This window comes from Salvelinus namaycush, chromosome 15, assembly GCF_016432855.1.
Source record: "Salvelinus namaycush isolate Seneca chromosome 15, SaNama_1.0, whole genome shotgun sequence".
Taxonomy (NCBI): Eukaryota; Metazoa; Chordata; class Actinopteri; order Salmoniformes; family Salmonidae; genus Salvelinus; species Salvelinus namaycush.
The window spans coordinates 33,591,750-33,613,937 of NC_052321.1; the positions used below are offsets into that span (position 1 = coordinate 33,591,750).

At 46.1% G+C, this 22,188-nt stretch overlaps 1 protein-coding gene across 1 annotated transcript in view; it reads left to right on the plus strand.

Moving 5' to 3' along the window:
- Positions 1–22,188, plus strand: part of ccdc85ca (coiled-coil domain containing 85C, a) — a 49,638-nt gene extending 27,450 nt beyond the window's left edge. The window contains exons 2-4 of the mRNA XM_039009010.1: positions 5,664–5,743; positions 17,454–17,645; positions 19,067–22,188. Of these exons, the coding sequence (XP_038864938.1) occupies positions 5,664–5,743; positions 17,454–17,645; positions 19,067–19,156 (362 nt within the window). The 3' untranslated portion in view covers positions 19,157–22,188. The remainder of the gene's footprint in view (positions 1–5,663; positions 5,744–17,453; positions 17,646–19,066) is intronic.

Here is a 22,188-nt window from a genome sequence, read left to right on the forward strand (position 1 = left end):
GTTGCGGAACAATACTGCACTGTTTGCCTGCCCCACTGGCCCCTGTGTGTGTCCGTGTGTCCGTGTGTATGTTTTCCCTTCTCCCACTAGCCTCTCCACTCTAACTCCACCTACAAGGTAATTGAAATCATTCCTGGGTCTGCCTCGCAGCTACCTTGCAGCTGTGTGTGTGGACATAGGGGTGTGTGTGTGTGTGTTTGTGTGTGTGTGTGTGTGTGTGTGTGTGTGTGTGTGTGTGTGTGTGTGTGTGTGTGTGTGTGTGTGTGTGTGTGTGTGTGTGTGTGTGTGTGTGTGTGAGACTGTGTGTGTGTGTGTGTGTGTGTGTGTGAGAGAGAGAGATAGAGAGTGTGTTTCCAGGGTCAGGCCCCTGTCCTCCCTCCCCCTCACTGTAATTGAAATCATTCCTTAGTGAGTCCCAATCAGGGAGCTCAAAGCCTTCTTTATTGTGCAGCTCTAAGGGGAGCACTATGAAGAGAGAGTAGGGGTGTACAGTAACCCTATGTTACAGTCTCATAAAATGTGTGTGTGTATGTGCGTATGCGTGCATGCGGCTGTGTGTGTGTCCAGAGGTAGAGTAGGACTGTGTTTTTACTAGTGTATAATGGAAGGAGTAGTGGGGGAGGCGAGGCGAGCTAATTTGATAGTAATTGATTCCATAACTGAAGGTCTGCCTGTAAGGTTTTGTCACTGGTTACCCCACCCCCCCCCCGGCCTCCTATTCATTAACTATACACTCATGAAGCATTCCTTCCGTCTCAACTAGTCTGTGGAGACTTCCCCTCACAAAGTTGACTTTCTACAGGTCATAGACGGCTGGACATTACCAGTGTGCATAGATCTGGGAACAGACAGCATTACAGGCTTGTGTGTCTGCACGTGCCATCGTGAAATCAAGAGTAGAGTAAGATCGCAGGGTTATCCCTTGTGACTGAAAACAGGGTCAGCTGGCAACGGTGGGCTTTTTCTGTCAACGTCCTCATGCTTTTTTCTGTACTGTCCATGCTCCTTCCAAACCTCTGTACGAGTGTGTGTGTGTGTGTGGTGTGTGTGGTATACTCACCGAGTAAAGATATTCCCTGGGTAATCCTCTTCATGTCCCATCTCTCCCATGAAAATGAATTCATACTATTCTCTCCTTCTCTCCTGCTGTAATCCCTAGTCTGATAATGGCTGAGGTATTTATGTGTAGCTGAGAGGATACGGCTCTGTCTCACAGGTTATACAATACAACCGTGTGGGAGAATAGGAGTAATGGGATTAAAGATGCCAGCAGGGGGAATATGACAGTCCATTGTGAGGATGCATCATGGCTACTCTGTATGAGTCTCACTGATTGTCTATGCAATACTATGACGTGCGATAGACGCCTGGCGCTTCTATCACAATAGAATCAGAATGATTGGAATGGCCGTGGTTCTAGATTGGAATGGAACTCAGGAATCTATTCTCTGGACAAAAGTAGTGCACTACGTTGGGAATAGGGTGCGGTTTGGGATGCAGATTAGTGACTACCATCTAGTCCTTAGGCCCTTTTGCCGGCCAGCCTGTCTGCCTGCCTGGTGGAGTAATCGGCTTGGGAGCCGGCTGCAGGGTACAGGACAGGACAGGTCAGCTGACCACTGTGGTTAGATTAGAGAGGTCACAAGGAAGGCAAAGAGGCTTACTGTAGCCACAGGAGCCTTGCCTGCCGCTCCCTCTCTTTCTTCTCTCTGTTTCTCGCTGTGATTCTTTCTCTCTCTCTGTTTCTCTCTCTTCCTCTGTCTCTCTCTCTCTTTGTTTCCTTCCCAGTGTTTTTCTCTCATTTTCTCACTGCCTGTGCCTGTCTCCTCAGTTTTCCCTTTCACTCTCTGTGTTTCTCCTTTCTGCCTTTTCATCTAACTGTCTGTCTCTCAGCTATTTATCTGTCTCTCTCTACCTCCCTCCCTCTCTGCCTCTCTCCCTCGCTCTTCCTCCTTCCCTGCCCCTCTCTCCCTTGCTCTCTCTCCATCCTGTGGTTTTTACTATGAAAACACCGTTACGTCATTCACTGGCGGATGAGTCAAGTTAATCACTACTGTATCTGTCTGTCTGTGCCTCTGGTCCTTACAGCTGAGACAGAGACAAACAGCCAGTCTAATGGCCAGTAATGACTGGGCTCTGTCATTGGTTTTATGTATCATATACTGACACCTGGTGGTGGAGTAGATACAAGTTGCCACAAACAGACGTTGTGTCCCAAATGACAACGCTATTCCTTTTATAGTGCACTTTTGACCGGGACCCATAGGGCTCTGGTCAAAAGTTGTGAACTCCAGTGCCTTCAGAAAGTATTCACACTCTGACTTTTTCCAAATGTTGTTGTCTTACAGCCTGAATTTAAAATGGATTTCATTTAGATTTTTTTTTCACTGCCTACACACAATACCATATAATGTCAAAGTGGAACTTCTTAGAAATTATACTGAACATAAATATAAACGCAACATGTAAAGTGCTGGTCCCATGTTTCATGAGCTGAAATAAAAGATTCCATACATTTACCAAATGCACAAAAAGCTTATTTCTCTCAAATTTTGTGCATGAATTTGTTTACATCCCTGTTAGTGAGCATTTCTCCTTTGCCAAGATAATCCATCCACCTGACAGCTGTGGCATATTAAGAAGCATGATCATTACACAGGTGCACCTTGTGCTGGGGACAAAAAATGTGCAGCATGCAAAAAAATGGCATGCTGACTGCAGGAATGTCCAGCAGAGAATGTAATGTTCATTTCTCTACCATAAGCCACCTCCAACATCGTTTTAGAGAATTTGGCAGTACGTCCAACCGTCCTCACAAACGCAGACCACGTGTAACCACACCAGCCCAGGACCTCCATATCTGGCTTCTTCACCTGCAGGATGGTCTGAGACCAGACACCCAGATAGCTGACGAAACTGAGGAGTATTTCTGTCTGTAATAAGGCCCTTTTGTGGGGAAATCCCATTCTGATTGGCTAGGTCTGGCACTCCAGTGGGTGGGCCTGGCTCCCAAGTGGGTGGGCCTGTTCCCTCCCAGGCCCACCCATGGCTGCGCCCCTGACCAGTCATGTGAGATCCATAGATTAGGGCCTAATTAATTGATTTATATTGACTGATTTTCTTATATGATCTGTAACTCAGTAAAATCATTGAAACTGTTGCATTTATATTTTTGTTCAGTATAATAAACAATTTAAGTTGAAATGTATTGAGTCAATAAGTATTCAACCCCTTTGTTATGGCAAGCCTAAGTTCAGAAGTCAAAATGTGCTTAACAAGTCACATAAGTTACATGGACTAACTCTGCGTGCAATAATAGTGTTTAACATGATTTTTGAATGACTACCTCTTCTCTGTACCCCACACATACAATTATCTGTAAGGTCCCTCAGTCGAGCAGTGCATTTTAAACACAGATTCAACCACAAAGTCCAGGGAGGTTTTCCAATGCCTCACAAAGAAGGGCACCTATTGGCAGATAGGTAAACATAGACATTAAAAATCCCTTTGAGCATGGTGAAGTTATTAATTACACTGAATGGTGTACCAATACGCTCAGTCACTACAAAGATACAGTTGTCCTTCTTAACTCAGTTGCTGGAGAGGAAAGAAACCGCTCAGGGATTTCACCATGAGATCAATGGTTTAATGGCTCTAATAGGACAAAACTGAGGATGGATCAACAACATTTTTGTTACTCCACAATACTAACCTAATTGAGTGAAAAGAAGGAAGCCTGTACAGAATAAAAAATATTCCAAAACATGCATGCTGTTTGCAACAAGGCACTAAAATAATACAGAAAAAAATGTGGCAAAGCAATTAACTTTTTGTCCTCAATACAAAGTGTTTTGGACAAATCCAATGCAACGCATTACTGGGAACCACTCATATTTTCAAGCATATTGGTGGCTGCATCATGTTGTGGGTAGGTTTGTAATCGTTAAGGACTGGAGAGTTTTTCAGGATAAAAAAGAAATGGAATGGAGCTAAGCCCAGGCAAAATCCTAGAGGAAAACCTGGTTCTGTCTGATTTCCACCAGACACTGGGAGATGAATTCACCTTTCAGCAGGACAATAACCTAAAACACAAGGCCAAATCTACACTGGAGTTGCTTACCAAGAAGACGGTTAATGTTGGCCTGGTTACAGTTTTGACTAAATCTACTTGAAAATATATGGCAAGACCTGAAAATGGTTGACTAGCAATAATCAACACCCAACTTGACAGAGCTTGAAGAATTTTGAAAATAATAATGGGCAAATGTTGCACAATCCAGGTGTGGAAAGCTTTTAGAGACTCAACAAGAAAGACTCACAGACTCAGGGGTGCGAATACTTATGTAAATGAGATATTTCGGAATATTTTCTGAAGGCACTGGGGTGCCATTTATGGACGCAAACCCTATCCAGCAAAAGCTTAAAATGGGTTGTTGCGATTTACTAGTCATAAACTCAGTGGTTAGAGGGTAGAGGAGATCAACTCTAGCTCGTGTCACAACCCTCACATCTGTACGTCTACCAGCTACACCATTAGACACCTTGGCATTGGTTCCACTGTCTAGCCCTCCATATATCTGTGTCTCTCCCTTCCCCTCTCTCTCTCTCTGTCTGTTATCCATCCTTCTTCCCCCCGCTTTCCCCCTGTCTCATTCCTTCAGAGGGAGTTATCCCTTCTCGCTAAGTTTCAGTCATCAGTCATCACTATGGTCAACACACACCCACCCACCCACCCGCACGCACGCACGCACACACACACACACACACACACACACACACACACACACACACACACACACACACACACACACACACACACACACACACACACACACACACACACACACACACACACACTTCCCCCTCTGCTGCCCCCCCCTCTTATTTGGTAACTACTGAGATGGATGACAGAGCAGTGTGTGTGTGTGTGTGTGTGTGTGTGTGTGTGTGTGTGTGTGTGTGTGTGTGTGTGTGTGTGTGTGTGTGTGTGTGTGTGTGTGTGTGTGTGTGAGCGTACATGTAGGGGGCCTAACAACTGCTGCCATTGCAGATTGTCTCCATTTAAATCATGAAAACCACGGGGGTTTTGTGCCACCAAAATAATCCTAGTGCTTTATCTGATGGATTGGATTGAAATCTCTATAAAGGAGCTGTGCAATCCAGTATTGATTGTTGGGAATCGGCGGTTTACAGGAAATGAAAGAGAGACATTTTAGGATTACTGGAGTTTTAGGCACAACATAATCCCCATGGGAGAGCGAACAATGGAGCACTGGACTAGTGGAGGGTTAAGGCTGAGAGGACTGCTGAGCATCACACAAACATGCCAATCAGAGGGACCCAGAGACCACCAGACAATACATTAAACACAGGCCAATGGATATTTACAGACACTGGAGTGAAACTGTGGGCCCGCGTGTGTTTTGGTCTAATAAACGATGTATGGGTTGGTGAGAGGAGTAGGCATGTGTCAAGGTTTCAGACATGTGGTTCAGATTTGACACTGGGCATGTGCCAAATGGCACCCTATTCCCTATATATATATATGGAGCCTGTTCAAAAGTAGTGCACTAACAGTATATCGGGAAGAGGGTGCTATTTGGGACACTGACACTGACTGACATTCTTCTACATGATGTTTTCTCTTCCTCTTTGTCTTCCAGATCCATCTTCAAACTACATGAGACAACTGGAGACCAAGGTCAGCATCCTGGAGGATGACAACAAGCAGCTGCTATCACAGGTAAAACACTGCAGCTGTTTTATCACCGCGGTGAAAACGATCAGCACTCTGTTGATACTTCTCTCTCTCTTCGCCCTGTCTCTCTCTTACTTTCTCCCCCTCTCACTTTCTCAAACCCAAGCTCCCTCGTGGGAGAGACAGAGGAAGCAGCAGAGACGAGAGTGTATTTTTCAACGTATAAATAGAGAATGTGAGAGATGAAATAGAGCGAATAGCGAAAGCTAAATATTGCAGAGTAAACGAGTACACAGGGGAGATGGGGAGGAGAGAGAGAGAGAGCTTCTACCTGCTGGGATGATAGGGTTAATTGAATAATTCAGTATCACAGGGAAAGTGGTCTTCAATAATGGATTGGGTAAAATAATGGGAGGGCAGGAGAAATCACACATGGACTGAATGTTTCATGGCTTCTCATTGTCATTCTGTCTGCCGTCTGATTTCACACGAAAGGAATCGGTGAAGAGCAACAACACACACACACACAGACAAACCGATTCTCAGTATCTCTACCCTCTACTGGGAGATCCTAGAACACACACACACACACACACACACACACACACACACACACACACACACACACACACACACACACACACACACACACACACACACACACACACACACACACACACACACACATGAATGGACACATACACACTAGAGTAGAAGGGAGTGCAGAGTTAGTGCAGAGTTTTACTAACATTGTAACAACCAGAGAGAGCATCATTATGGCATCAGCTAGAAGTGTAGGCTGTGTCCCAAATGCCACCCAATTGGCTCTGGCCAATAGTGCACATAATAGAGAATAGGGTGTCATTTGGGATTCAGTTATGAGTGTCCTGTTGATGTAGACATATCCCCATATATACAGCTCTGTGATTACAACAGGCTTCACTATGGGGGACGGTACTGTAATCCCACTGAGCCAATCCCGAATGAGCTGTAAGCACACAACACCAATCAGAACAGAGCGAGAGCAAGAGACTGAGAGAGAAGGTCCATGCAGTGACACAAACACACTCCAAAAAAAGGGATTACACAGGGCTTTTGTGCTGCTCCAACGGCCCCAACGACGACACGCCCCAAAGACGACACGCCCCAAAGACGACACGCCCCAAAGACGACACGCCCCAAAGACGACACCCTCTGTGTTGGGCTGACAACATGTTGATCCCTTATTCTGCACTCCACACAGAGAACATAGAACACTGAAAAATAACACAAAATCTATCCCTCAGGGAAGCAGGTAGCACAGACCAGTCAGGGAGTCTAACCATAAGGAGTGTGTGCATGTGTGTGTTTTTTTTCGAGCTGAACTGAAGTGTTGCTGTTATAGCGTCAGATAAATGCAAGATAACACTGAACAGATACCCATGTCTGAATCAAATGAAACATTCTATGCCTGGTTTGCTTTCCTTACGTGGCCCAGAGGGTAAAACAGACAGTGTGGAATCTAGATCAACCAAACGTTATTGTAAGTGCATTTAAAATCCCAACACATTTCAAATTAAAACAATGAAATGAAAGAAGTCAAAGCAAACCAGAAGCAATGAAAGAGATGAGTAAAAGGAAAACCGAACGCAAAGGATGTCTTCAAAGAGTAAAATCACTGGTTAAAAGACACACGGTTTAGAGTGAGCTCATCATAATGACCTCACACACGTACATAGAAAGAGGCCATACCCCTCCAAAGCCTGCTATACAGTTATTTATCTACTAAAATCTGTCTTGTCTCTGTTGTATTACCTTGTCCAATGAGACAGACACAGATATGTGACATATGTAAAGGCAGGAGGGAATGTTCATTGACTTTTTGGTCCCATCTAATGTCCCAGTGACCTAAGGCAGAGGGATGCCATTTACTGTATGCCAGATAGGAGGATTCAAAACATTGGCTGGCCATTTTCACTGATATATAGGGTATAAATGAACTGAGCTGTCTGAACTCACAACTGCTGTCTTACAAGGTGGCCTTAAATGGCCCGTTGACAATCCTGAGCATCAATCCTCTCAACTACTATGCTTGTGCTTCTATCTCTTGTCCAGAGGAGATCGGCAGCATATATTCTGTTCTTTGCCTTCTGTGTGCACTTTTCCTCTAAATGTTCTCTCTCTCTCTCGCTCTCGCTCTCGCTCTCTGTCTCTGTCTCTGTCTCTGTCTCTGTCTCTCTCTCTCTCTCGCTCTCACTCTCTCTCTCTCTGTCTCTGTCTCTCTCTCTCTCTCGCTCTGTCTGTCTCTCAGCAGGCAAACAGTGGTGATCTGAACAGTCTGAGGAAGGGTCTGTCTCTCTACCACTCTGAGTCTCAGCTCTCCTCTCTCACACAGTACCAGCAGGACGCCGTGCAGAATGTACGTATAGTGTGCTAAACCACTCCTGGTGTGTGTGTGTGTGTGTGTGTGTGTGTGTGTGTGTGTGTGTGTGTGTGTGTGTGTGTGTGTGTGTGTGTGTGTGTGTGTGTGTGTGTGTGTGTGTGTGCAGGGATCTGAAGTGTGACCAATTTGGTCGCTTATGCAACAAAATATTCTGCTGGCGACCTGCAGTTTTAATTTGGGATAACCAGTGCGGCTAGAAAAAAAAATCCCCCAGATATTTATTGTCGTAATGATTAGTCTTTGCTTTACCGCAGCCTCCCAGTGTCATGGAGTCCTCTCTCCCTCCACGACTGCTTGCTTCCAGTTCCCGGGCCACACACACCAAGCCCCGCCCGCTGTCACTCAAGCAGGCAGCACACAGTTAGGAACCACGTTGTTTATTCTCTCAGCATGCTGTCAATTCATGCAATTCAATTCGACACCGTTCTGTATACTTCTGGCCCTTCTTTGGACACTGTGTTAACTAACCTCCAGACGAGCTTCAATGCCATTCAACTCTCCTTCCGTGGCCTCCAACTGCTCTTAAATGCAAGTAAAACGAAATGCATGCTCTTCAATCGATCACTGCCCGCACCTGCCCGCCCATCCAGCATCACTACTCTGGGCGGCTCTGACTTAGAATACGTGGATAACTACAAATACCTGGGTGTCTGGTTAGACTGTAAACTCTCCTTCCAGACTCACATTAAGCATCTCCAATCCAAAATTAAATCTAGAATTGGCTTCCTATTTCGCAACAAAGCATCCTTCACTCATGCTGGCAAACATACCCTCGTAAAACTGACCATCCTACCAATCCTCGACTTCGGCGATGTCATTTATAAAATAGCCTCCAACACTCTACTCAACAAATTGGAAGCAGTCTATCACAGTGCCATCCGTTTTGTCACCAAAGCCCCATATACTACCCACCACTGCGACCTGTATGCTCTCGTTGGCTGGCCCTCGCTTCATCGTCGCCAAACCCACTGGCTCCAGGTCATCTATAAGTCTTTGCTAGGTAAAGCCCAGCCTTATCTCAGCTCACTGGTCACCATAGCAGCACCCACCCGTAGCACGCGCTCCAGCAGGTATATCTCACTGGTCATCCCCAAAGCCAATTCCTCCTTTGACCGCCTTTCCTTACAGTTCTCTGCTGCCAATGACTGGAACGAACTGCAAAAATCACTGAAAATGGAGACTCATATCTCCCTCACTAACTTTAAGCACCAGCTGTCAGAGCAGCTCACAGATCACTGCACCTGTACATAGCCTATCTGTAAACAGCCCATCCAACTACCTCATCCCCATTCTGTATTTATTTATTTATCTTGCTCCTTTGCACCCCAGTATCTCTACTTGCACATTCATCTTCTGCACATCTACCATTCCAGTGTTTAATTGCTATATTGTAATTACTACGCCACCATGGCCCATTTATTGCCTTACCTCCCGTTATCTTACCTCATTTGCACTCACTGTATATAGACTTTTTTTCTTTTTTTTCTACTGTATTATTGACTGTATGTTTTGTTTATTCCAAGTGTAACTCTGTGTTGTTGTATGTGTCGAACTGCTGTGCTTTATCTTGGCCAGGTCGCAGTTGTAAATGAGAACTTCTTCTCAACTAGCCTACCTGGTTAAATATAGGTGAAATATACTGTATATATTTTTTAAATGCACTCAACACATACACTACATGAGCAAAAGTATGTGGACACCTGCTCATTGAACATCTCATTCCAAAATCATGGGCATTAATATGGAGTTGGTCCCCCTTTGCTGCTATAACAGCCTCCACTCTTCTGGGAAGTCTTTCCACTAGATGTTGGAACTTTGCTGCGGTGACTTGCTTCCATTCAGCCACAAGAGCATTAGTGAGGTTGGGCACTGATGTTGGGCGATTAGTCCTGGTTCGCAGTCAGCAATCCAATTCATCCCAAAGGTGTTCGATGGGGTTGGTGTCAGGGCTCTGTGCAGGCCAGTCAAGTTCTTCCACACCGATCTCAACAAACCATTTCTGTATGGACCTCGCTTTGTGCATGGGGGCATTGTCATGCTGAAACAGGAAAGGCCCTTCCCCAAACTGTTGCCACAAAGTTGGAAGCACAGAATCGTCTAGAATGTCATTATATGCTGTAGCTTTAAGATTTCCCTTCACTGGAACTAAGGGGACTAGCCCAAACCATGAAAAACAGCCTCAGACCATTATTCATCCTCCACCAAACTTTACAGTTGGCACTATGCATTTGGGCAGGTAGCGTTCTCCTAGCATCCGCCAAACCCTTTCGTCCATCGAACTGTCAGATGGTGAAGCGTGATTCATCACTCCAGAGAACGCGTTTCCACTGCTCCAGAGTCCAATAATGATGAGCTTTACACCACTCCAGCCGACACTTGGCATAGCGCATGGTAATCTTAGGCTTGTGTGCGGCTGCTCCGCCATGGAAACCCATTTTATGAAGCTCCCCATGAACAGCTCTTGAGGCAGTTTAGAACTCGGTAGTGAGTGTTACACGCTACGCACTACAGCAGTCGGTGGTCCCGTTCTGTGAGCTTGTGTGGCCTACCACTCACGGCTGTGCCGTTGTTGCTCCTAGACGTTTCCACTTCACAATAACAGCACTTACAGTTGACCGGGGCAGCTCTAGCACGGAAGACATTTTACGAACTGACTTGTTGGAAAGTTGGCATCCTATGACGGTGCCATGTTGCAAGTCACTGAGCTGTGTGCTCGATTTTATTTATTTATTTTTAAATATATATATTTTTTACCCCAATTTCGTGGTATCCAATTGGTAGTTACAGTCTTGTCCCATCGCTGCAACTCCCGTATGGACTCAGGAGAGACGAAGGTCAAGGCCGTGCGTCCTCCGAAACACAACCCAGCCAAGCTGCACTGCTTCTTGACACAATGCCCGCTTAACCCGGAAGCCAGCCGCTCCAATGTGTCAGAGGAAACACGTACACCTGGTGACTGTGTCAGCGTGCATTGCGCACAGGCCCGCCACAGGAGTCGGCAGGGACAAGAACATCCCTGCCGGCCAGACCTTCCCCTAACCTGGACAACGCAGGGCCAATTGTGCGCCGCCCCATGGGTCTCCCGGTCGCGGCCGGCTGCGACAGAGCCTGGACAAGAACCAGGATCTCTAGTGGCACAGCTAGCGCCTTAGACCACTGCGCCACTCGGGAGATGTGCTCGATTTTATACACCTGTCAGCAATGGGTGTGGCTGAAATAGCCGAATCCATTAATTTCAAGGGGTGTCCACATACTTTTGTTTATATAGTGTATCTTCTTCCAAAACAAGAACGAAGCTGCTTTCCACATTGCTTCTAAATATCAATCCAGTTATTTTTCTTTATGATACTATTCGTTTGTGTATCTTGATCTCTGCAAAATGTGAGTTAGTTAGTCTAAGGAAGCTGGCATGTTTCAAACATTATGCTAATGCTATTCGCTAACTAGCTAAATGTTAGTGGTGTAGATCAGCACGTTGTTTGTGCAACTTACTACAATTTTTACCTAAATGTAACATCTGTTCAAACGTCACCACGGTCCCCTGGGAAACACTTATCAACACTTTTGTTCCTACCCTGTCATAACTCCTACCTACAAACAACACCAACCATAGAATTAGAATAATCATTCCAACAGTTCACCAACGTGTTTTTATCTATATTGTAAGTCAAATCGCAATATTTGGTTGAAAAAAGTCACAATTCAATTTTTTGCCGATACTGTGCAGCCCGACTAACTTTACCTGTATATGTCAAACACTTGCTAGCTCTCGGAGCTGTGGGGGGATCCTGGGTGGTTGAGGGGCAGCTCTCGTAGCTGTGGGGGGATCCTGGGTGGTGGGGGGCAGCTCTCGGAGCTGTGGGGGGATCCTGGGTGGTTGAGGGGCAGCTCTCGGAGCTGTGGGGGGGGATCATGGGTGGTGGGGGGCAGCTCTCGGAGCTGTGGGGGGATCCTGGGTGGTGGGGGGCAGCTCTCGGAGCTGTGGGGGGATCTTGGAGGGTTGTTGGCCTGGCGGTTGGGAGCTTGGGCCGGTGGCTGATGGGTCGCTGGTTCGGGTCCCCGTTTTGACTTGAGCGGAGTGCTTGACCCTGGTTGCTCCTGTGGGTCGCTCTGGATGGGAGTCTGTTAGATGACTGAATGTAATGTAAATGTTCAGTGGCTTCACTACAGGTAGATTGTATGTTTTAATATTCAATTTAAAAAAAATAAGAATAAAAAAAACACTTGGTGGCATGGAAAGGAAAGGAAAAGTGATATATTTTTCATGAGATGTGCTTCAAAAGTAATTAGGATTCATATAGGCCCAATGCAGACTATATCTGAATCAATGAAAAAATATTTCTGGTGCTCTTAGATTTTATGTGGTGCTCCTAACTTTTGTAAGTTTGGAGCATCAGTGCTACCAATGAGCTGGTCTGTGGCTGACCTCAGTATCACTTGACAGACCTGCTTTGAACTGGACTTTCACACACGTCAGTTTCAAACCCTCTCCAGCTCCTCCACATTTAACAGTGTTATCATCACACTTTCCAGTATTGAATGTCAGCCCCCAGTAATATGCACCTTTACTCCAGCCCTGCCTCTTCCATATTCCACCCTGAGTCTAAGAGTTAAGAGACAATAACCTCAGGTCTTTAATGTAAACAGAACTCAGACTTTACCCAATAACCCTGAGTACTAAAGTAGACCTTACAACAACAATACCTCATGTTGACCCTAACTTCCACCCCCCTCACACTGTTTATTGTCTTTGATTCTCTAACCCAGCCTTGAGCTGGAGACTGAATCTGGAGTCTTCTCTCTCTCTCTCTCTCTCTCTCTCTCTCTCTCTCTCTCTCTCTCTCTCTCTCTCTCTCTCTCTCTCTCTCTCTCACTCTCTTATATCCCCCCTAGTTTTCACCAGCCCTCTCTGTCTCAAATCCAGTCTTTCTTCCATTCCACTCAAGCTCTCTCTTGTTCCTTATTGCCACCTACCTCCCTCTTGTCTCCATCTCTCTCTCGCTCTCTCTTCTACAGCCCTGAGACTTCACCTGTCTCTCTATTGGTTCCGTGTTTAACCAGAGGACATCACCCCCCCCCCCCCTCCTCCCCCACCTGGCCCTGCTCTTGACAGTAGAGAGAAACATTTCAGGTTTAAAGCAATTTTTCTGCAGTTGTAGACATTTTGCCACAAGGCGTAGAAAAAATGTCCCAATGTTATTTAAAAAATCATGAAATTCTGCTCATTTCGCCATGGGGAAGATATATATATATATTTTTGCAGTTTTAAACCTAATTTACTGTAATTCTACCCATTTTGCCATGGGGTGAAGATAATTGCTGATGCACAACCAAATTTCAACCTTGCACCTTGTGTATTCTATTATTCTAACTCTCAACAGGAAGTTGGGACCCCACATTTTTTGTAATAAAACCTAGCAGCCTGGATATCTAAGCGACCGCTTATGTCGCTTTATGCCTGGAGCCAGCCCTGGACATCCCTTATGCCTTGAGCCAGCCATGGATATCCCTTATGCCTTGAGCCAGCCCTGGACATCCCTTATGCCTTGAGCCAGCCCTGGACATCCCTTATGCCTTGAGCCAGCCCTGGACATCCCTTATGCCTTGAGCCAGCCATGGATATCCCTTATGCCTGGAGCCAGCCCTGGACATCTCTTATGCCTTGAGCCAGCCCTGGACATCCCTTATGCCTTGAGCCAGCCCTGGACATCCCTTATGCCTTGAGCCAGCCATGGATATCCCTTATGCCTGGAGCCAGCCCTGGACATCTCTTATGCCTTGAGCCAGCCCTGGACATCCCTTATGCCTTGAGCCAGCCCTGGACATCCCTTATGCCTGGAGCCAGCCCTGGACATCTCTTATGCCTTGAGCCAGCCCTGGACATCCCTTATGCCTTGAGCCAGCCCTGGACATCCCGTATGCCTTGAGCCAGCCCTGGACATCCCTTATGCCTTGAGCCAGCCCTGGACTTCCCTTATGCCTGGAGCCAGCCCTGGACATCCCTTATGCCTTGAGCCAGCCCTGGACATCCCTTTGAGACCACTAATTAAATTAGCATCACTTCTTTCAGAAGGGCAACGACTCCCACTGTTCTTTCCCTCTCTTTTATCCTGAAATGTTCATCCCCCTTTCCAGCTCTCACCTTGGCATGGAGAGGAGAACAGGGGGAGGGAGAGGAGAAGAGGGTAGGGAGAGTGCGTATGAGATTGGGAAGGAGTAGAGAGATGTGAGGAAGGAAGGAAGGAAAATAGTCTAAAGGAGAGAGGTGGGGAGAGAGTATAGAGAGAGAAAGAGAGGAGAGAGAGAGAGAATAGAGAGAATAAGGAGAGGGAGGAGAAGAAAAAGAGGAGAGTCTTGTTTAGCTAATCAGTATTCTGATTGGTCGTGATAAAAGACATCTAGAGTCGTCATGGTAACCACTAACCACTCAGGTACTCTTCATCCACAGGAAGGAGAAAACAATTAAGAGCGTGTGGCTTGGGCTACAGCCTGTGTGTGTGTGTGTGTGTTCTGGAGTGAGAGACATACATACTCTAGACTCCTATCCTGATTAGCATGACTTTGAACTCTCACTTCAAACACACAGGAGGTGATGCCTTGAATAATGCAACATCTCTCTCTCTCTCTCTCTCTCTCTCTCTCATTTAACCAGGTAAGTTGACGGAAAACACATTTTAATTTACAGCAACAACCTGGAGAATAGTTACAGGGTGGAGGAGAGGGGATGACTGAGCCAATTGGAAGCTGGGGATGATTAGGTGGCCATGTGTCACGACTTCTGCCGAAGTCTGTTCCTCTCCTTGTTCGGGCGGCGTTCGGCGGTCGACGTCACCGGTCTTCTAGCCATCGCCGATCCACCTTTCATTTTCCATTTGTTTTGTCTTGTTTTCCCACACACCTGGTTTACATTCCCTCATTACTTGTCTGTGTGTGAAATTGTTTGCTGTAAAGTGTTTGTGCACTCTGACTGGTTCGCGACGGGTTATTTCTGTACCCATATTTTGTTGTTCTGGGTGCCGTTGGTTTTGCACATTAAACTGCTCTGGTTATTACCCAGTTCTGCTCTCCTGCGCCTGGCTTCCCTGCAGCCTGTCACGCACCTCTTACACCATGATGGAATGATGGCCTGATTGGAAATGTTGCCAGAACACTGGTGTTAACATCTCTGCAGTGTGGTATGCTGCTGTCTCTCTCTCTCTCATGTCACACACCCAATGACATGGCCTGATATACACTTTATATGGTGGGTGGATTTTTTGTTGTTGTGATCATCAGCTGCTAACAAGGCAGCAGCTACTCTTCCTGGAGTCCAAACACATTAAGGCAGTGTTAAGGCAGTACATCATATAACAGTGTTACACCAATACACATATCTACAATACAAAATGCATAATAGCATCATACGATAATATTACAATGTGCGTGTATGTAGAGTGCGTGTGCTAGCGTGTGTGTGCGTATGCGTGAGTGTGTGCCTGGGTGTGTGTGTCTCTTCACAGTCCGCGTTGTACCATAAGGTGTAGTTTTATCATTTTTTAAAATCAGATTTAACTGCTTGCATGAGATACTTGATGTGGAATAGAGTTCCATGTAGTTATGGCTCTGTGTTGTACTGTCCATTTCCCAGAGTCTGTTCTGGACATGGGGACTGTGAAGAGACCCCCGGTGGCATGTCTTGTGGGTTATGCATGTGTGTCTGAGCTGTGTGCTAGTCGTTTGAACAGACAGCTCAGTGCATTCAGCATGTCAATACCTCTCACAAAGACAAGTAGTGATGCAATCAATCTCTCCTCTACTTTGAGCCAGGAGAGGTTGACATGCATGCCATTGATGTTAGCTCTCAGAGTACATTTAAGGGCCAGTCGTGCTGCTTTATTGCCTATGTCTCTCTTTGTGGCCCTTGACCATACCATACATTCACCAAATGTAAATCAAAACTAGACGTTGAAATTGTAGAGGGGTCACCCCCACCCCCTACATCCCCATACATCCGTCACAAGAAAACATTTGCCCAGCGATCGTGATCCCACCTCTGTAGCACTGACTGAGGCAAAGTCACGACTTTCTCACATAACAAGAGAGCCATCAATCAAATGTCAAAGTCAATCAAAGTTGTTTCTGATGCAGAAGCAGTGATTCTCTATCTTGTAAAAATTGTTGGTTGAAAATGTGTGTCCTTTAGAGCCTCTCTTTATGTTTTCTTTCAGACTTTCTTATCATCTTTGCTCAGGCTACGTCCTGAATGGCACTCTATTCCCTTCATCAGTGTTTCCCAACCCTGGTGGTCCTCCATTACCCCCAACAGTAAACATTTCTATTGTAACCTTGGACAAGCACACCTGAATCAACTTGTCAACTAATCATCAAGCCCTCAATGAGCTGAATGAGGTGTGTTTGTTCAGGGCTACAACAAAAATGTGTTCTGTTGGGGTTACTGGAGGACCAGGGTTGGGAAACACTACCCTACATGGTGCACTACTTTTGACCAGAGTCATATGGGCCCTGGTCAAAGTAGTGCACTATACAGGGAATAGGGTGCCATTTGGGACGCACATAAGTATGGTGTGTCTGTGTTAGTGTTCTCTGAGTATTGATACTGGGTATTGATACCAACTCTGTAATGTTAGACTGGCAGCCCGATCAGGTTCACTTCCCTCCTCTTCCATAATGCCTCTACAGCAGGTGCCTACACCATTGACTATGGGCCTGTTGTTATTGCACTCTCAGCTTTATGTGTGTGTGTCACTCACACTCCGGTCACACTCTTCTCTCTCTCTCTCTCTCTCTCTCTCTCTCTCTCTCTCTCTCTCTCTCTCTCTCTCTCTCTCTCTCTCTCTCTCTCTATCCCTTTATCCCTCTCTCTCTCTGCTCAGGGGCACCGGTGTTGGAATGCTGGTTGGGATAGTTGAGGATTTAACGCTAGAGTGGTGCTCAAAAGGCTGTGACTGAGCAAAGCTGGGATAGAACCAGAGATAGGGATAACTAAGTGCTTGGACAGTGAGAGCTGGGAATGAATAGGATAGAGCTGGGATAGATAGGGCCCCTGCTCCTCTCTCTCAACGACCTCTTTTTGCATTAGATGTGACCCAGAGATGGAGAGACACAGGGGAGTAGAGAGTTTGACCAGGGTCAGGGAAGACCAGGGGAGATGAGAGTTGTAATGAGCTGATTAAACCAGGGATTTACCCTCCTTTAGGGGTCTGGGTCGGTGAACTATAGTACCCCAGAGAGAGAGAGAAGGGAGGTGGGGGGATTAATTTAGATTGCTCACATTTCTGAAAATAAAGTATATGTGTGTGACCACTCTGACCATCTCTCCTTTCCTCTCTCCAGGGCTCCGGTAGGACCCCTAGTGGTGAGCCATCCCCCCCAGCAGACTACCTCCCTGTGGGCCAGAAGCCCGAGGCTGTGGTCCATGCCATGAAGGTGTTCGAGGTCCATGAGAATCTAGAGAAGAAGATCCCTGAAGACTACGACAAGGACCTCAGTGAAAAGGAGAAGGCCATCGTCAGGGAGATGTGTAACGTAAGGAACTCTCTCCTCCCTCGCACACAACCTTTCTCACCCCCCCCTCTCTTTTACTCTTTCTCTCTCTCCCTCACTCGTTTCCTTTCTTCTCTCTTCCTCTCTCCCTCTCCTATCCCAACAGCTAAGTGAGAGCTAGATGAAGATACGAGGGGACTGTCGAGTTGCAGCTTTCTCTCTCTCTCGCTCTCTCTCTCTCTCTGTGTCTGTCTGTCTCTCTCTCTCTCTCTCTCTCTCTCTCTCCTCCCCATTTCTGTTTGTTTGCCTGTCAGAATCACAAACATGCCATCGCTTTGACGGAGGGCAGTGTTTCAATTATTGCACAATTGCCCTCCCTCCCTTCTTCCCTCCTCTCTCCCTCTCACCTCTCCTCCCCCTCTCACCCCCTGGCTTCCCCCTGCTTTAATTGGAGGCTCCCATAAAGGAGGCGTAGTATTAGCGACGCACTTGTCTGCACCATTAAAATAACTTCACTGGGAGAAACAATGGAAGCTCCTGTTGAGGCCTTTTAAGCATCCGAGCTCTATTCTCCGTGCTATATACACCTCCCAGGCCCAGGATAGGACAGGATAGGACAGGAAAGGGCAGGATAGGATCGGAAGGCTAGGAGGATAGGACTATGGGATAGAATCTACAGGCCCCTCCCCATTCTCTCATCTCAACATCACATCCTCCGTCCACCCCCACAGATGTTATCTCAGAATGGCATCCTATTTCCTTTATAGTGCACTAGTTTTGACTAGAGCCGATAGGGTTAGTGTAATATAAAAGGAATAGGGTATCATTTGGGCCACAACCATACAGCCTGAGACAGTGGAGTGGGTTACTCTGGGACCCGTGTGATGACACTTTTCTTACAGGGACGACCCCAGGCCCTTCTAGTCTTTCAGCACTAAGCGATGCCTGTTGGTTTTTCCAGACAGAGCTCTGTACATGGAAGAGACACAGAGAACATGGAGGCACAACGCAACCATTTACAGTCAAGTATCCCATCAACCATAAAGAGATAAATACACCAATCCTGGTGAGGTCTATGTTACATGGTCCATCTCGGTGCTGTTGTTTTGTCCCTATGGTTGCATTGTGTGCTCAGATTATGTGGAACATACATTTTTGTAGCCCATTATTGGTTGGCTGGATTGATAGATTCCAGTCTCTGTGACCTCCCTTAGTAGACCCCAACAAACCACATGTCATAATTAAATGTTCGACAATAAAAAGCTTTTGTAAGAGTGTTTGCAAACCTTATTAGTATAATTAGTACTAAATGTCCCTTCCACCTGGCATTTCTAGAGACCCCCACTCATCTTAAAGGGCTGGATATACTGTAGCTAGTATATCCATTGTATGACAGTGTTGTGTAACAGTGTTTTGTGTCCCCCCCCCCCCCCCCCCCCCCCTGTCCTGTGTTGTGTTCTCAGGTGGTGTGGCGTAAACTGGGTGACGCTGCGGGCTCCAAGCCTTCAATCCGCCAGCATCTCTCTGGGAACCAGTTCAAAGGGCCTTTGTAGTCCCTAGGACGACATTAACCAGCACTCAAACGAGACAAACGGACAGACAGATAAATAAACAACTACAACAACAATGGATCCTCAGCACTGACTGGACAAAGGGGCACATCTCAATTGACCCTCTCCTACTCTCTCAGCACTGTGACCGTGGCTAGATGATCCAGACAAACCCTAACCTAAACCCAGCCCACTGCCTCTGCATCTGTGATATCCATCTTTAGCCTCCCTTAACCTCAAGCCCTGGTGGATATTGGATTGGTGACCTGACCTGGGTAGTGGCTACAGACAATTTCAGATTAGGGCAAAACAGATCGTGGCGACGAACGGTTCGAAACAGCGGGTGGCCGTCCTATCGCCTCCACAGCAAACAGAACATCTGCCTTCATTTTCTGTTCAATGCCTGACTATTCGTCATGTTGAATCGCCACCGTCAGTTGACAGTTATGGTGTGTTTTTAAAGAAGAGGAAGATGAGTGGAGGATAGGGGCATGAGGCATGCATTACCAACTAAACTGCCCCTTACAACCTCACAACCAGTCACTACAGTACTGAGCTACTATACCTGTGACCTGTTCTACAGTACTACACCTGACAGTACCAACCAGTCACTACAGTACTGAGTTACTATACCTGTGACCTGTTCTACAGTACTACACCTGACAGTCCCAACCAGTCACTACAGTACTGAGCTACTATACCTGTGACCTGTTCTACAGTACTACACCTGACAGTCCCAACCAGTCACTACAGTACTGAGTTACTATACCTGTGACCTGTTCTACAGTACTACACCTGACAGTCCCAACCAGTCACTACAGTACTGAGCTACTATACCTGTGACCTGTTCTACAGTACTACACCTGACAGTCCCAACCAGTCACTACAGTACTGAGTTACTATACCTGTGACCTGTTCTACAGTACTACACCTGACAGTCCCAACCAGTCACTACAGTACTGAGTTACTATACCTGTGACCTGTTCTACAGTACTACACCTGACAGTCCCAACCAGTCACTACAGTACTGAGTTACTATACCTGTGACCTGTTCTACAGTACTACACCTGACAGTACCAACCAGTCACTACAGTACTGAGTTACTATACCTGTGACCTGTTCTACAGTACTACACCTGACAGTCCGAAACCAGTCACTACAGTACTGAGCTACTATACCTGTGACCTGTTCTACAGTACTACACCTGAAAGTCCCAACCAGTCACTACAGTACTGAGCTAGAGTACTACACCATCTCCACCCAACGTCTCTTTTTGTGTTTGTAAATGTTCACCTACCAAGTGTTCAAGACGGACAACCACTCTAGGACGGACTATTCTACTACAGGCCCTGTTCTGTTCTTGACTTTGCTTCCATGACATCTCCACAGGCAACTGACTGACAACTGCTGACAACCTACTTTTAATATGAGGAGAAATCCTGGAAATGTTCTGATGTAATATCCTTCGGTGTATAGTCACGAGCCATAGGTTTATATGACTTGAAACCTAGCTGCTTTAGCCTACTGTTTAATAGTGTAGTCCCCTTTTGCCTGAGCAAGAAGTACGTGTTCAAGTGTAGACAGAATTTATTTCAAAGTGTTCAAATAAATTCTAGCACCAAGTAAGTTATGTGTAACAAAACCTAGCCCTGTTTAAAAAAAGTTATAATTTAAGACTGTGTTAGTTTGCGCCTCAAATGGCACTCTATTCCCTATACCAACACTATATAGGCATTAGGGTGCCATTTCAGATGCACACATTGTAACTGAGTACAGAAAGTGGAACACTGAGTTCAGTTTCATACCCTGTGTTTCAAAAGTTTCCTCCCAGGCAGAAAGCTTATAACCTGGGTGGGTCTGTTTATGCTCTCCTGCCAACTCCTTCTAGAATTGTCATGCCAAAAATGTTCCATTTTAGTCATGCAGCAGACACTCTTATCCAGAGCAACTTACATTAGTGAGTTCATACATTTTCTCATACCGGTCCCCTGTGGGAATCAAACTCACAACCCTGTTGTTGCAAGCGCCCTGCTCTACCAACTGAGCCATACAGGACTTGACAATGGCTGCAATGGAGTTGGCAAAAGGACAAACAGTTCTCGGACCAGGCTTGAAAGCTTAGCCTGTCAGACTGAAACCTTAAGTCCAGGAAGAGTTTTGGTTCACGCATAATATAGTGTCGCTTCTGATGATTGATCGTGGATTAGAAAGTCAGGATCTTGTTAGACGGAGGTGGACTTTGAATTCACAGTCTGAATTACTAATGTATGACAATCGTTGAAACGGGTGGAAAACAACCGTTATTTTGATCAGTCCTAAGTATTCCTCTATGAGCTCTTATAGGAAGCATACCTTATGAAGTCTCATTGGAGACTATGTATACTATACGAGGTCTCTTAGCTGGGTCCGATGTATACTGTATAAGGTGTCTTAGCTGGCTCCTGTACATTATGATGTGTTAGGCCCGATGTGTGCTCTATGAAGTCTCAGAGATGATCACTGTGCACAATGAAGTCTCCTAGAGTCCCTTTGTCTGCTCTATAAAGTCTCATAGCTGTCATGTCTATAGTAGGACTTCAGTGTACAATCCACTGATACGCGCCGATTATGTTGACATCAATTAAGGCAGCCCCCCGCACCTCTCTGATTCAGTGGGGTTGGGTTAAACGTGGAAGACACATTTCAGTCAAATGCATTCAGTTGTACAACTGACAAGGTACCCCCTTTCCCTTTCCCCTTCCCCTTTCCCCCACTGCGTAGCTAAATTAAGCTTCATAGCTGTGTTCTGTACTCTGTGGCACCTCCTAGCTGATTGCTGTGTATTTGAGTTATCTCAGTATTGTATGGTGAGGGCTAATAGATAAGCTACATAACATTGCCATGAGGCTGACATAACAGATGACATAACAGATGTCATTAAGGGTTATAGCAACATCACAGACAGATGTCATTAGGAGTAATAACATACACTACATGAGCTCGTCGAACATCTCATTCCACAATCATGGTCTTTAATATGGAGTTGGTCCCCCCTT